Source organism: Equus caballus, chromosome 25 (genome assembly GCF_041296265.1).
Source record: "Equus caballus isolate H_3958 breed thoroughbred chromosome 25, TB-T2T, whole genome shotgun sequence".
Lineage (NCBI taxonomy): Eukaryota > Metazoa > Chordata > Mammalia > Perissodactyla > Equidae > Equus > Equus caballus.
The window spans coordinates 42,886,089-42,902,279 of NC_091708.1; the positions used below are offsets into that span (position 1 = coordinate 42,886,089).

Below are 16,191 nucleotides of genomic sequence, written 5' to 3' on the forward strand. Positions count from 1 at the left end.
TAATACCCCCGTTTCCCCGCACGAGCCCCCCTGTTTCTACCGTCGTGCATCCGTGCGGTGCATTTGTACCGTTGCTGAACCGACACTGATAGTTGTCAGTTCCATGCGTACGTTAGGGTCCACCCTTGGAGTCGTACATTCCATGCATTTTCACAAATGTGTAATGTCGTGTATCCACCGTGACAGTGTCACACAGAATCGCTTCACTGCCCTAAAAGGCCCCTATGCTCCATCTATTCATCCCTCTGACCCCGGGCAGCCACTATGTTAGTGACATTTCCAGGCCTCCGGGTGAGTTCACACAGTGGACCAGACACGTAGAATGGATTTGAGCTGCGGTGGAGGGAAGCCACAGCTGGTCCCCGCTGGGCCCAGGAGCAGCTGCCAGCCTTCTGGGGGGAGCTGGGGGGAGAGTAAGTGGGTGGGGCCATGCCCTGCCTTCCTCAGCCAGTGTCCCAGGCCGGACCTGCCAGGCATGTGCCAAGGACCTGGAAATGACTTGCCACAAAGAGGCCCCCCCTTTGAGAGGAACCCCCAGACACTCAGCATCCATCCGGCGTGCCCGGACTCCGCAGGAGGCCGACACGCATGTGCGGGGCCAGAGACGGCTCTGCCTCAGATGGGCCGGGGTGTGGCTCCCGGCTCTTCCCAGCGGAGGCCTTGGGCAGGGGTCACCATCTTCCTGAGCCTGGGTTTCTTCCTCCGGAGCACAGAGATCATTGTCCCGCTGTGTGTGGGTGAGATGCTCAGTAGAAGAGAAGTGAGCTCATGAGGTCTGTAGATGAGATACTGTGCCTGGTTGTTCCACCGCTCCTGTTGGTACTCGTGGCATTGTTTAAAGGGTCAGGAAGGTGACTCGGTGTAGGAGGTGTTAGAGGCGAGAATGTGAGTAGGAATTTTCGAGGCGGAGAGTGGAAGGGCAGGTCGAGGAGAGGGAACACCATCTGCAAAGGCTCGGAGGCACAGACAAGCAGGGCTTGGAGGACAGGAGTGCTCAGGTGGGAGGCAGGGAACAGAGGCTGCAGGCATGGTGGGAGGGGGTCGGGGCCAATGTATTAAAAAATTGGGGCTTTATCCTCCAGGCAATGGGGAGCCATGGGGGACCGTGGGGCAGGGGACTAACACCCGTCCTTCTTGGTCGTCTGTATTTAGAGAGGAACGAGTGTGTGTTTTCTGGGGAGGCCACAGAATTGCCTGTCTTTACACACTTTGGGGAAATGGGTACAAATTACCTGCCCAGGAGACGCTTCCTGGGCCAGGACATCAGAGCACAGGCTCCGTGACCTCAGGGCAGACGCCTGGGCATGCGGTGGGGCGGGCTGGGCGAGGCTCCCTGAGCAGCCGGCGCCCACGTCTCTGGTCCTCTCCCCTGCAGGAAAACCCCTATCTGTGCAGCAACGAGTGTGACGCCTCCAACCCGGACCTGGCCCACCCACCCCGGCTCATGTTCGACAAGGAGGATGAGGGGCTGGCCACGTACTGGCAGAGCGTCACGTGGAGCCGCTACCCGAGCCCGCTGGAAGCCAACATCACCCTGTCGTGGAACAAGAGCGTGGAGCTGACGGACGACGTGGTGGTGACCTTCGAGTACGGCCGGCCCACCGTCATGGTCCTCGAGAAGTCCCTGGACAACGGGCGCACGTGGCAGCCCTACCAATTCTACGCCGAGGACTGCATGGAGGCCTTCGGCATGCCGGCCCGCCGGGCCCGCGACCTGGCCGCCTCGGGCGCCCACCGCGTGCTCTGCACCGAGGAGTACTCACGCTGGGCCGGCTCCAAGAAGGAGAAGCACGTGCGCTTCGAGGTGCGGGACCGCTTCGCCATCTTCGCCGGCCCCGACCTGCGCAACCTGGACAACCTCTACACGCGGCTGGAGAGCGCCAAGGGCCTCAAGGACTTCTTCACCCTCACCGACCTGCGCATGCGGCTGCTGCGCCCGGCGCTGGGCGGCACCTACGTGCAGCGGGAGAACCTCTACAAGTATTTCTACGCCATCTCCAACATCGAGGTCATTGGCAGGTAAGGCACCTGGGGCGTTACCTGGTTCCTGGGATGTTATCTGACACCTGAGATGATGCCTGGTACCTGGGATGTTACCTGGTACCTGAGATGATGCCTGGTACCTGGGATGTTACCTGGTTCCTGGGATGTTACCTGGTTCCTGGGATGTTACCTGACACCTGAGATGATGCCTGGTACCTGGGATGTTATCTGGTTCCTGGGATGTTACCTGGTTCCTGGGATGTTACCTGACACCTGAGATGATGCCTGGTTCCTGGGGTGTTACCTGGTACCTGAGACATTACCTAATTCCTGAGATGTTATTTGATATCTCAGATGTTACATGGTTCCTGAGATGTTACCTTGTACCTGGGATGTTGCTTGATACCCAGCATGCTTACCTGGTACCCTAAACATTGCTGGTTCCTGGGATGTTATGTCAAGGGGCTGCCTACGATGGCCAGGGCTGCACAGACAAGATGCCTGGGTTTTTCCATGGACGGGGGTGAATGGTGGATGATAAACATTAAGCATCCTCGTAGGGCCCGGGCTGCCTCTGGCCAGGGCAGCGGGAGCCCTGGAGGGGATGAGTGGAGCTGGACGCTGTGGGCAGGGCTTCGGCGAAAGCCTCGTGTTCAGGACCTGCTCCGTAACTGTCCACTGACTCAATGAACGGGCGCTTGTGTCTAGCGGTCCCCAGGCCCATCCTCAGGCTCCGTGATTTGCTAGAAGGACTCATAGAACCCAGCAAAGCTGTTACGCTTGCCACCACAATGTATTACAATGAAAGGATGCAGATGAAAATTGGCAGCCGGAAGAGGTGCACAGGGCAGACTCTAGGAGCGACCAGTGCAGGTTCCCGGTCACCCTCTCCCAGTGCAGTCGCACACAGCACTTGATTCTCCCAGCAACGATGTGTGACAACACGTGTGGAGTGGTACCAGCCAGGAAAGCTCGCCAAAGCCTTGGTGTCCAGGGTCTTTATTGGGAATTGATCACTTAGGCACGGCCAACTGCCTGTGGGCTTGACCTTGGTCTTCAATCCCTGACCCAGAAGTCAAGCTAATGCTGCATGGTCCAAGGCCCCCACCATAGGTCCCATCATTAGCATAAACTATCCGGTGTGGCCCAAGGACCCAGGGAAACAACGACCCTCTTACCAGGTGGGACTCCCAAGGGCTCGGGGCTGCCCTCCCAGGAGCCGGTCAAGGCCAGGCTTTCCTTTGGAATATGCAGGATGTGCATAACCCACACCCGCAGAGTTAACCATTTGCCCAGCTTTGGAGGAAAATGTGTCTTGAGGACACTTTTGGGGGAGGCAAAAGACTGCCATCAGAGGGAGAAGCAGCCTTTGATGCCCAGGAACTGGCTAGACTGCGGATGACTGAATGGTTCCATGCTGGCCCAGATCACTTGTTCATTTGACACACAATGTGCTGGTCTGTAGGGGCAAGGACTTTATCCCTGAGCCACCTGTCTGACACCATGGTCTGCATAGGAGAGAGGCTTGGGGAGGCCCCGTCACTGAGTAACCAAGGGGTCAAGCATAAAGGGCAGTAGCAGGTAGTGCAAGAGTTCTCCAAGGGTGGTTCCTGGGCCGGCAGCATCAGCATCGCTTGGGAACTTGCTAGAAATGGAAGTTCTCAGGCTCCACGCCACACCTGCCACATCGCAAGTTCCAGGGGTGGGCCAAGCAGTCCGGGTTTTAACCAGCCCTCTGGGGGATTCTGACGCACACTTGGGTTTGAGAAGCGCCGGGGTGATTGTTGGGAGTGTGGACTCTGGAGCTGGACGGCCCGGGGTGTATCCCCAGCTCTGCCATCCACTAGCTGTGAGACTCTGGGCAAGGACTGCTCTGTGCCTCAGTTTCCCCCTCTGTAGAATGGGGTTGATAATGATCATGCCTCTCTCACTGGAGCATGGTGAGAGTTACGTGAGCAGGAGTGGGGCGTACGCAGGGCCAGGAGCGTGGCTTCGGCCGGTGTGGGCAGGGGGGCACCAGGGGCCCAGCTGGGACAACACGCCCTGGGTGCTTTTCCCCAGCAGGCTCTGAGGACGGCCGGAGTATATAATTACTGAGGAGCGGAAAAAGCACGGCTGCATGGTGTGTATGGTATAATCCCATTTTGTAAAATATATAAGACGCCTGTGCGCGTGATTTCTGCGTCTTTAGTGGACATTGGAAAGTGGTCCGTCCGGGCACAGGAAGGTACCACGGATACAGGGAAAGGCTGGAAGCTGGCGCCAACCCATCACTGTGGGCACGCCTGCGAGTGGGGCTGGGCGGGGCGTGTGGAGCCCCCGTTTTCAGCTCGCATCTGTGTTTTATTTCACTTTGTGTGTGTGGATTGCAGGTGGGCCAAGGGGAAGGCAGGTGGTCCAGGAGGCAGGTTCAGGTTCAAGTGTGGCAGGTGGGGGAGAGGCAGGTGCTCACGCAGTGCCTGTGGTTCTGACGTCTGTGATTTCTACCCCACCCCCCACCCTATTTGCGGTGGGATATTTTAAATCAGGAAGGTTCTGGAAACCACCTGACATATAGCCCCTGTTCTGGAAGCCAGGGGTCAAGAATCGGATTCTTATGGTTGTTTCTCTGACCCGTGTCCAGACTTTGGGCCTCTGGTCATCCTGGTGACCTCTGCCTGCCCTCAGGATGCAATGGTCTGGTCAGTATAAGACCCCTCCTCTGCCCCAGAGTCCCTCTCACCTTAGCTGCTCAGGGGTGGGGACCAGATCCCCACACCTGGGGGCAGCAGCCCCTTTTCTGACCTGCCCTGGGCTGCTCCAGGGGGCCCCTCATCTTCAGGAGGCTGATCAAGGGCCCACCTTCCACTTCCTTAGGCGGCTCATGTGGGGTGCTGATGTCTGGGGGTGCTGCAGGGTCTGGGCTGGGTGGTGACAGTCAGGGCCTGTGCCCCGTGCACCTTGGGGGTGAGGGTCGTCTGTCTCATAGGAGAGACTCTGAGATGCAGAAGTGGGGCGGAACATGTGCGGGAAGGGCCAGAGGGGGTGAGAAAGAGCCTCAGGTCTTCAGTCCCACCCAAATCAGGAAGATGCTGGGGCCGCGGGAGCTGGCTTCCAGACCTGCCCCTCTGCGCATCTCTGGGCCTCGGTTTCCCATCTGTAAGGTGAGAACTGGGGCCACGGGGAGCCTGTGTCTCCCTGGCCAGGTGGCAGGGCAGTCCCTGCTCAGCAGCTCATGGCTCCCCTGGCACCCAGCCCCTGCGGGCAGTGGAGATTAGCCAGTGCGTCAATCAATTCACAGCTGGAGTAAGTACTCTTCTACTCTTCGGGCGGGGCGGCGTTGGCAGGAAGGCGGCAGCTTGGCTTACCGATTAAGTGGATCTGGTTGGATGGTTCAGCAAAGAGCTGTGACTTCCTCTGCTTTTCCTTTTTAAATCTCGGGTGGGAAAGCCCCGCTGTGCCGGGCAGCCAGAGAGGCAGGACGGGGTGGCAAAGGCAGCATGGGGCTCAAGTGATGCCTTTGACGTTCCTGAGTGGGCACTTGGGGACCCCCAGGGGTTCTTAGATTTGAGACTTCAGGCTGCACTGGTTCTAGGAGACCCTCAGAATTTCATGACCCAGGGTTGCACAGTGCCTCCCCCATAGTTTGCTAGCATAGCTGATCTTTATTAAGCGTGTGCTATGGGCTCATTTCCTATTGAGCACTGAGCTAGGCTTCATGTGCGTTTTCTTATTTAATTGATAGTCATTTGATTCCACAATGGTTATTGAATCCCCAAGATCCCACAAGCCGAGGATATGGCATTGAGCAAGCCACACCTGATCCCCACCTGGTAGAGCTTTCCTTACAGGGACAGTGCTCCCCTCTGCCTTGTGTTTTTAGATGAGGTCAGGAAACATAAGGAGGTCATACAATTAAACTAAACCCCAGATAGCCAACATCCAACGTAAGCATGTCCCAGCTCAAGTCCATCTCTACACGGGGTTATCTCACTGGCCTCCCCTTCTGAATACAGGGGTCTTTGATACTGTAGTTACTTCCACTCTGTCATTAATGTCAGCTATTTCCAACTTCAAGGGGGAGCCAGGAGGTGGGGTGGGGGGAGGCAGAGGGCAGAGGCACTTGGCTGCCGGGGAGAGGAAGACCGCAGTGGGAGAAAGCCCAGGGCTCAGGGAATGAGGAACTAGTATAAATTGGGGGGGGCAGGGTAGGAGTGAGAGGAGGGGCAGACTGAGCGGCAGCCCCATGGAGGGAAAGCGAGGGAGCAGCCCCCAGCACCTCGAGACCTCTGCCCTCACCAGCCTCGCCTCCCTGTGGGTCCTGGCAAAACCACCTTCCAGTCCCGCCCACTCAGGGTCTGGGATGGAGAGAAGAGGGCGTCCTGCCCCCTTATTCACTCTCATTCGTAGACGGCAGGAAGGCGAGGGAGCTATTTTCTCCTTCCGCACCCCGAGGTGGGGGGCTCAGGTGCAGAGCGGGAGAGGTGCTGGCTGTACCTGGGCAGCGAATCCGGGGAGCCACCCAGATTGGAGGAGGAATACGATCGCCCCTTTGCTGTGCTGGGAGCAGAGACAGCCCCCACCTCCACCCCAGCACAGCGGTCCAGAGCAGCGAGGCCCAGACCCGGCCAGCATCACACAGGGCTGCCTTTTAAGAGGATGGGATCCCCAGCCCCACCACCAGGAGCTCTGGAGCCCGTCAGCGTGGGGCGAGGTCCAGAAAGCCGTCTCTTGGCAAAGGGCCTCTAGCGAGTTTGAGAGGGGGGAACCTCCAGGTAGAGCCTGCACTTGGGCCTCCTTAGACCAACCAGCATCTGAGTCCCAACTCCATCACGGATTAGCTGGGTCCCCTTCACCTGCCTGAGGCCCAGTTTTCTCATCTGCGAATTGGAGATAGAGTAACGACATCACCAGCTCATGGTGAGGATTCAGTGAAACACTATGTTTGAAGAGCTTGTCCCAGTGTCCCATTCCGCTGGCTAGTGGCAGGAGGGGTTAGGGAGAGAGGCGGGGGGCCAGGGCTGCCTGCGTCAGAGCTAAGATTCTGGAGCTAAGAAAAGGTCCTGTAAACCACAAAAGGAAAACACTTCTCCCTAAGACTTTCAAGGAAGAAGCCCTAGCTTCACCATCAGCACCCAAAGCTGAAATTGTTAAACTGTTCCTTGAATTCTCTTAGTTGAACAGTGAAGAATTATCATGAGTGGAGAAGCATGCTTTTTTGGGTTAGTGGGAGTTGCAAACCCAAATGTCCGAAGGGGCCCAGAAGACAACATATGTGTGTAACATAAACTAGTAGAGGTGATAAGGAAGGGTGTGGTCTGCAGAGAAGTGGAGAGAGCAGACCCCTCACCGGTCAAGAGACCAGATATTGCCAGATCTTCTGATGTTGCAAAAGAAGGCACACAGCAGATAGGTAGGTGAAATCTCCTGAGTTTTAAAATATTGGCCCTTACTTCAAGATTCTTTGAAAACCCTGTGCAGGTAAAACAAAACACACGTGCAGCCCAGGGCAGCTCACGAGCTGCTGGTGTCCCCTCTGCTCTGAGGTTTTCACGTCTCCTTGAGCTGTGATAGTACTGCCGCTACACAAATAGTACCCAGCAGGCCCCTGGCCGGGTGGGCATCCCAGGAGCTGGGGCAAGGGGACACTCTAGCCAAACAGCCTTGCCAGTCCTGTCCACTCCAGGTCTGGGACAGAGAGAAGGGGGGTCATTGTATTCTCACCCCCAGGCCCTGCCCAGGGGCAAACTCCTCTGCCCAGAAAACTCTTAGAGGCTCCAGGGAACCAGTCCAGTTGGGCCTTTGCCAGCCAGGGACAGGAAGGGAAGAGTGAGTTCCCCGTTCCTAGAGGTATTCAAGCTGAGCAAGGCGGCGTTTGTGGTAGATGATGCAAAGAGGTCGTGTGCATCAGATTACAGTCCTAGGCACCTGTGGCGTACAGCAATCATAAAGGTTGATTAAGTGAACAGGAACTATAGATACCGTTTGAAAGTTTGGTGGGTGTTGGGTGCCAGGCATTGGGTCCTCACCCCGTTTTACCCGGGAGGAGCCTGAAGCCGTTGGAGAGCGAGGAGACCCACCAGGTCCCAGAGGCCGAGTGCGGCCTGGGTGGGCGGAGCTGACCGGGGACTGGCCGAGCCGGCAGGCTCCCCTGGATGATCCCGGCGTCTGGCTTCTCATCCGAGTCCCCTGGCCAGCTGACACCGGTCGGTTCTCTCCTCCTTTGACCCCTACCCCCTTTCTTCCCTTCTTGTCTTTTTCCATAAACGTCCTGTCCCTATTGATCCCCCGTAAGTGGAGATGGACGGAACTTAGCACGAGGACAGAAACCACGGAGGGAAGAAGACCTCCGCTTTGCGCATGTGCGGGGAGAGTGGCGGGTGGGCTGGAGGAGGGGTCAGAGAGAGAAACGCCTTTTCACTTACCGTCTGTGCGCGCCGTCCCTCCTTCTAGTATCTTCCTCCGCCCTTCTACAGAGGAAGCGGGGTGGGGAGGGGAGTGTGTGAATTGTGCTGGCTGCGCTGATTCCTTGTGCCTCTGAGATCCCCGTGGAGGCTGGGGAGGCTGGGGCTTCCTCCTTCGGTGTGTTAACTGTCGTCCCTGAGTAGTTGTTACGGGCCACGTTGCATTCCAAGTTCTTTCTGTGTGCTTCCGTGTCGAGTCCTGCCGGGTGAGGAGCGTCGTCCCCAGTACACAGATGAGGAAACTGAGGCGTGGGGTTAAGAAACGGATGGGTGTCCACACTAGGACGGCTGTAGTCGGAAAACAGAAGTAACAGTTGTTGGTGAGGATGTGGAGAAATGGGAACCCTCGTGCACTGTGGTGGGAATGTAAAATAGTGCAGCTGCTGTCAGAACAGCTTGGGGGTTCCTTAAAAAACTAAAATAGGATTGCCATGTGACCCAGCAATTCCACACCTGGGTATGCGTGCAACAGAATTGAAAGCAAGGTCTTGATCAGATATTTGTACACGTGTTCATAGCAGCATTATTCACAACAGCCAAAAGCTGGAAACAACCCAAGTGCCCATCAACAGATGATGGATAAACAAAATGTGGTCTACACTCACAATGGAATATTATTCGGGCTTAAAAAGGGAGGAAATTCTGACACCTGCTTCAACATGGATGAACCCTGAGGCCGTTATGCTAAGTGAAATAAGCTAGTCACAGAAGGACAAATCCTGTAGGATTCCACTTATATATTTTACCTGAAGAAGTCAAAATCATAGAGACAGAAAATACGATAAAGGTTCCTGGGGAGGGGGCGGGAGGAATGTAGAGTTACTGTTTAGTGGGAATAGAGTTTCTGTTTGGGATGACGTGAAAGTTGTGGAGGTGGATGGTGAGGATTGCACAACAGTGTGAATGTACTTAATGCTAGTGAACTATACACTTAAAGATTGTGAAACAGTGAATTTTATGTGTATTTTACCACAACTTGAAGAAGAAATAGATGGGTGGATGTCTTCCATGTCAGACTGCCCAGGTGCAGATCCTGGCTCAGGTGTGACCCTGGGCAAGTTACTTAATCTGTCTGTGACTCCTTTCCCAGCTCAGAAAATGGAGACGATGCCCATGGGGTGAAATGAGACAATCCAGGAAGAGGGTGCAGGGCGGTGGCTGGGCCCTGGGAAGCACACAGGAAGGACTTGTGTCGCCCTTATGTCAGTAAAGCACGAGGATCGCGGGCGGCACCCTGGAAGTCCTGCCGGGGCCACAGACTTGTAGGAGGGCTGTGGGTGGCTCCCTGAAACACGGGCTAAGTGATGTGTGGGGTCAGCCCGGGAGAGGGGCCCTGGTTTTTATTCCATTCTCAAAGGGGTTCCTTGATCCCAAAACATTTGGAGAGTCAGTTTCGTGTTCTGCTTTTTATTCTTTTTTTAACCCAACGTGCATGAGCCCAGCTGCTTGGGGACAGAGATTTCGTTTGGTAGTTCATGCCCCTTAGCTGGATCTGCCAAGCTTCCTGAACCTCTGCTTCCACCAAAGAGCGGACATGCGTCATTCAAACCAGCATTGTCTGGGGGCCGGCCCAATGGTGCAGCGGTTAAGTGCGCACGTCCCGCTTCTCGGTGGCCCATTGTTCATCGGTTCAGATCCTGGGTGCGGACATGGCACTGCTTGGCAAGCCATGCTGTGGTAGGTGTCCCACATATAAAGGAGAGGAAGATGGGCACGGATGTTAGCTCAGGGCCAGTCTTCCTCAGCAAAAAGAGGAGTGTTGGCAGCATATGTTAACTCAGAGCTAATCTTCCTCAAAACAAAAACCAGTGTTGTCCGTCTGTGGAGAACTGGAGGGGGCGCAGAGCTGTGCTGAGGAGTGCACAGGGGTCTGCTACCAAGTGTGGTGGGTGGGCCAGGGGGGCCGTTTATCCGGGCTCCTCTGGGTCCCTCCGGTCTGCTCACCCACCGCGTGTGGCCCCACCCTCAGCGGCAGGTGGCAGAGGGGGATCCTGGGTTTGGCTGAGGTCACAGAAGAGGGAGGAGCCCCCGGTGAGCTGGGGATGGAACCGCCAACCGTCAGCCTGCCTAACAGCGCTAGGGACGCGGTGCCCCTTTCTCTTCTGAGGGAGAAGGAGTTTCCTTCTGAGGGTTTTCTCGCTAGCGTACTAATTCATTCAAGAAACATTTTTCACGGGCACATGTGTTAGTGTCCTAGGGCTGCCAGAACCATGTGCCACAAAGCAGCTGGGCTTAAAACAACCGACATTTACTGTCTTACGGTTCCGGAGGCCTGAAGTCTGAGATCAAGGTGTCGGCAGGGCCGTGCTCCCTCAGAATCCTGTAGGGGAGAGTCCGCCCTGTGCCTCCCTCCTGGCTTCGGGCCTGGGGCAGCAACCTTCGGCCCTCCTTGGCTGCAGCTGCATCACTCCCACCCCTGCCCCGTCACTCCCTCCCCTGCCTTGTCACTCCCATCCCTGCCTCCGTCTTCTCCTGGCTGTCGTCTCTCTGTCCTCTGTCTCTACCCAGTGTCCTTCCTGGATCTCTTCTTCTTAGAAGGACATCGGTCACATTGGATCGGGGCCCGTCCCACTCCAGGGTGACCTCATCTGAATTTCTATCTTAATCACGTCTGCAAAGACCCTATTTCCGTATAAGGTCACATTCACAGGCACTGGGGGTTAGAACTTCAATATATCTTTTTAGGGGACACAGTTCAACCCAGGACAGGCATCTGCTACACGCCTGACACAGCCGGGTATACAGACCCAAGAGCCTTGCGGGGTTTACGGTCTAGCAGGGAGCTAGGAATAAACAAACCAAATGACCACAGACGACTAAAGGTGCAAGGAAGGTAACGGAGGGGAGTGGGGGCGGGGCTGGGAGGATCAACCCGGGGTCTGGACACAGGTGGTCCGGGAAGGCCCTGCAAGGAGGCAGCCTTAAGGGTGAAACCTGAAAGGTGAGTGGGAGCGGGTGGGGGGGGGGCGTGCCTTCCCAGCAGGGGACCTGCAGGTGCAGAGGCCCCGCCTTGAACACACGTGGTGCCTTCTAAGAACTCCTGTGCTGTGACCGTAGCATGCGAGCGCGTAAGAGAGGACAGTGCAGCTCACGCCAGCGCCGAGGCCACGGGAGGGAGTGGTTCTATTCTAAGTTCAGGGACAGCCGCTGCAGGATTTTAGGCAGAAGTGACATGCTCTGATCTCCGACGCCTGGGACTGCGTGTGGGGAGGGGGCCCTGCAGGGCTGCAGGAGACCGGGCACCTTCCTCCCGTGGAGGCGAGAGACGGGCCCCTGGAAATGGCCTTTGGCGGTAGAGTTGATGGAGTGGCTGGTGGGGGCAGGAGGTGTCGGGAGACTCCCAGGACTCTGGCTTGAGACACTGGGTGGATGGAGATTTTACCCAGTCAAATGGGGACAACTGTGGGGGAAGAAGTTTCTGGAAGAAAATTTTTTTAACATTTCTTAATTTTATATTTTATAGTGTCATACAGTAAAATTGACGTTTTTGGGTACACTCCTATGAATTTTAACACCTGTATAGATTCGTGTGAGCACCACCGTGATGGAGACACAGAGCAGTCCATCTCCCCATAAAGCTGCCCCTTTTACCACTCCCTCCCCCACCCCAGCCCCCCAGGCAGCCCGTGGTCGCTACAGTTTTGTCTGTTTGAAAATGTCCTGTTAACGGCATCATAGAGCGTGTAGCTGTTGGGACTGGCCCCTTTCACTCAGCACTGCGCCTTCGAGGTTCATCAGGTTATTGACCATCAGATGTGGTCCTTTCGCTGCGTCGTGCTCCGCCGTGTGGCTGGTGGACCCCGGCTCGTCTCTCTATTCGCCCATCAAAGGGAATTTCAGTTGCTTCCAATTTGGGGCAGTTTTGAGGAGAGCTGCTGTGAATATGCGTGTGAGGGTTTTTGGGTGAACGGAAGTTTTCTTTTCTCTTGAGTGGATACCCATTGGTGGGATTGTGGGGTCATGAGATGTGTGTGTTTAACTTCGTCAGAAACTGACGGCTGCCGTCCAGAGTGGCTGTCCCCTGGAGGACGGCAGAGTTCTGTTTTGGACCCGTTGTGAGGTGCCCTTGAGGCATCAGAGCAGTTGGACGTCCAAGTCTGAAGTGTGGGTGAGACTGGGCACTGGGGAGTCCTGGGCTGAGAGATGACTCCTAACGCCATGGGAGCATTTGAGACCCCCAGGAAAGAGAGGGGACGTGGTGAGTGTTCCCGGCACAGGATGGAGCCCTGAGAAGCTAGATAGCGAAGACAGGACAGACACGAAGAACAAGGAGCCAATGTGGGGAGAAAACCCAGAAAAGCCACTCGGGGGAGCAGGCACCTGTGTCTGATGCTGTCGGGGGTCCAGAGAGAGGAGGGAAAGGCAGGTCCGTGGATTCAGCAACATAGAGGTCAAAGGTGACCTCATCGAGAGCAGATTTGGGGGAGTTGGGACGAAGGCCATCTTGGGATGGGTTTCAGGGTGAATGCAAAAATTTTTTTAAAAGACTGGGGGCCAGTCTGGTGGCACAGCGGTTAAGTGTACACGTTCCGCTTTGGCTGCCCGGGGTTCGCAGGTTCGGATCCCAGGTGCGGACATGGCACCACTTATCAAGCCATGCTGTGGCAGGCGTCCCACATACAAAGTAGAGGAAGATGGGCACGGATGTTAGCTCAGGGCCAGTCTTCCTCAGCAAAAAGAGAAGGATTGGCAGCAGATGTTAGCTCAGGGCTAACCTTCCTCAAAAAAAAAAAAAAAAAAATTTAAAAAGACTGAATGAGGGGTAAAAAAAAAATGGAGGGGGGAATATTGATAAGGCTTTTAAGAATTTTGACCCTGAGCGGGAGCGAGGAAACGGGGCATGGGCTGCTGGGAGTATAGGGGGCAGGATTCTTCCTGAGAACAGGGAGGCACTCTGATCGGAATAACCCAATACTGACGATGCAGAGACCGCAGGGGAGCCGCCGGGACAGTGCTGGAGGACGCCACGAGGGTGGCGCGGAGAGCTGAGTGGACGAGGGTGAGCTCCCACCATGTGTAAGGAGAAAAGAGCACACGCTTTAGGTCAGAAACCCAGCTCCTAAGGCTTCTAGTGACCCCCATCCGTCCTGGCCAGCAAGGGTGGCCATCCTCGAGGCTCCGTGAGGCCTCTTTGTGATGAGTCCTCAGCAGCTCATCTCGGTGTCAGAGAGAAGCCTGCATTTGGATTCCGTCGCTTTCATTTGTCAGTTTATGGCCCAGGGCAAGTCTCTTCACCTCCCCCAGCCTCAGTTTCCCCCCTGTAAGATGGGATCCTCTGTGGTGGGGACTGGCTGAGAACTTGCAGGGCGGCTCAGGGCCCGACGCACAGCAGGTGCTCGCGAAATGGGAGCCGTTGGCGTTTGTAAGGAGCCGGCAGTTGGTCACCTGAGCACGAACCCCATCTCCTCGGGGGCTTCACCTGCTTGGAGGGCCGTGTCCAGCCAAGTCCCATCTCTGCGTCTCCTCTTCGCCCCCTTCCTTGGTCATCAGGGGCACAGGGAAGGGAAACCCATTTGAATGTTAGATGTCGCCAAAGCGACTCAGGAAGAGAGTGTCACTGCCCACAGCGCATCAGGGTGCAGCCCAGCGCAGCCCAGATCTGCGCCTGCGTGTGGGGAACCAGGAGGATCCCGCGCTGGGCCTCTGGCCTTCAGGCCCCGAGCAGGCTCCTGCATCCCGCCCCCAAGCCGTGTGACTTGAGGACCTTATTAGCTGTAATCGGGCCTAATGAGGCGTGGGCAGAGCTGGAGAGGGGAGAGGAGGTTGGGGAGGAGGCAGATCAATTCCAGACTAATTATCAGGCCGCGTTCTCCTCCTGCCCCGGGCTGGGCGGCCTCCCTACCTGTGACGGGGGCCCTGGGCTGTCCATGATGAAGGCTCGCTGGCATGTCAACCCGCATCAGCCTGTTTTAGATTCACAGGTGCTCCCCTCCAGGCCACACACGCCGGCCCCACCCCCACACAAAGATCCGCTTCCGCAAGCACCTGTCATATACACATCACACCTACACCAGCGCGGTGCACCCTGCTCACAGAGGCCGACCTGTAGGGTGAGCGGAGGCCTCAGCAGGAGCCCAGGGTCAGCAAGGGGTCTTGGCTCAGCTGCCCTCGCCTTGAGGAGTCTGGGTGCTTCTCCCCTATTGGAGCTGCCCATTCAGTACTTGGGGTCCTGGAGGCATCTTTCCACTCTGGGGGGAAATGCCCCACCTCGATTCCTGCCCATCCCTCCCTCCCACTCTCTCAGCCTGAGCAAGTTCCTAACAGGGATTCCCCCATCACCACCTCCGCCCCCCGGAGAGAGGCACACGGCCACCGGGATTTTGTCTGGGCTGATGACTGGCCTCCCCCACTTCAGTCTTGCCCCTTCTGTGCAGAAGTTTTTTTCCCAAACACAAACCCCGTCATGTCACTTCCCTGCAGTCTCCCTCCCGTGGGCCTTGGAATCAAGTCCACACTCTGTGAGTCTGCTCTCATGGACCACTTTTCCTCCACTTCCCTCGGCAGCCTGGGCTCTGAGTCCTCGCAGATCAGCCACCCCAGAGTACGGCCCCACCAACTTGCCTCTGGGCTGCTCCTTCTGCCTGGAACGTGATCAGCCCTCCGCCGTCCTCCGGTCTGGCCCGTTCCTCATTCCTCAGGGCTTGGCTCAGATAGCACCCCTTGGGGCTCCTGAAGGCTGGAGACCTGGGCAGCCACCCCTGTCCCCTTCGCTGGCCTTCAGGGAGCACAGCAATCCCATGGCATCGTCATAGCTCCAGTAGCCACGCACATGCACGTCTGACCCCAACACACAGACACACACACACACGCACACAGGTACATACATGAATGACTCTTACTGTCAGTAACTCCCTGCAGAGGAGAAAGGGACTGGAGGAATTGGGAGGCAGGGAGACAAACAGCTGGGCTCGCTGACACCCACCCCCGCTGCTCCCACCCTTCGCGTGTTACACCAGCTCCTCCTCCTGTCCTCCTGGGCTGTGGCCTCGGCCTGGCCCTTCCCTCGAAGTGCTGGGCTTCCCACAGGGGAGGAAGCAATCTCGCTTTAGTTCACCAGCCTGGTTAGGCTGGGGGTTCCCTTCCAGGCCCTGGTCATAGCCACCGTGTCACCCGCAAGCCACACACCCGAGCCCGCCGGTGCCCCTGCATCAGCCTGTCTCCTGTTCGCTAGGAGCTGCCTCTGGTTTTCTAATGGGTAATAAGATTTATCAATAGACCGGAGGAGGTGATGTCCGTTAAAGCGCTTAATATAAGAGGACTTCGCACAGAAGCCCAAATTTGATTTGGCCAGTGAACTCAATTGCCGGCCTGTTTGCGCTCCAGGAGGAGCACCAGCCAGCGTTTATCCGCATTACCCTGGAAAAGCCGGGTCGTGTCAGGTGACGGAGGCCTCACAGACCCCCCTCCCTGGAGCTTTGCTCTCAGTCTCCCCCCTTCGCCAGGTCTCAGGCCTTAACTGGCAGCCTTTTGACCAGACGGTTTGAATTCTCCAGCATCCACGTGCTCTCCTCCTTCTAAAACCCCAGCCCTGCCTCCGTTCCACTAATTAGCTGGAAGTCCAGTTTTTTACCAAGGTCTCCTTACCACCATCCCCAACTACATCCTTGTGGTCACTTGTCACCTCTTGATCCGGCCAGCCTCTCTGGGCTTTTCTCTTGACCACTGCTTGCTTCTCCAACAGCTGCAGTCTCTCTCTTAATCCCCTAAAGAAGGTCCAAGACCTCCAGGCCAGGGAGTTCCGTCACAACTTGACTCGGGCCTGGAG

At 56.6% G+C, this 16,191-nt stretch overlaps 1 protein-coding gene across 4 annotated transcripts in view; it reads left to right on the forward strand.

The window, feature by feature from the left end:
• The window catches only part of NTNG2 (netrin G2), a 74,781-nt gene that overhangs the window by 24,697 nt on the left and 33,893 nt on the right, over positions 1-16,191 (forward strand). For all 4 annotated transcript variants that reach the window (XM_023629191.2, XM_070251987.1, XM_023629198.2 and 1 more), the window contains exon 3: positions 1,376-2,019. In XM_023629191.2, coding sequence (XP_023484959.1) covers positions 1,376-2,019 — 644 coding nt within the window. The remainder of the gene's footprint in view (positions 1-1,375; positions 2,020-16,191) is intronic.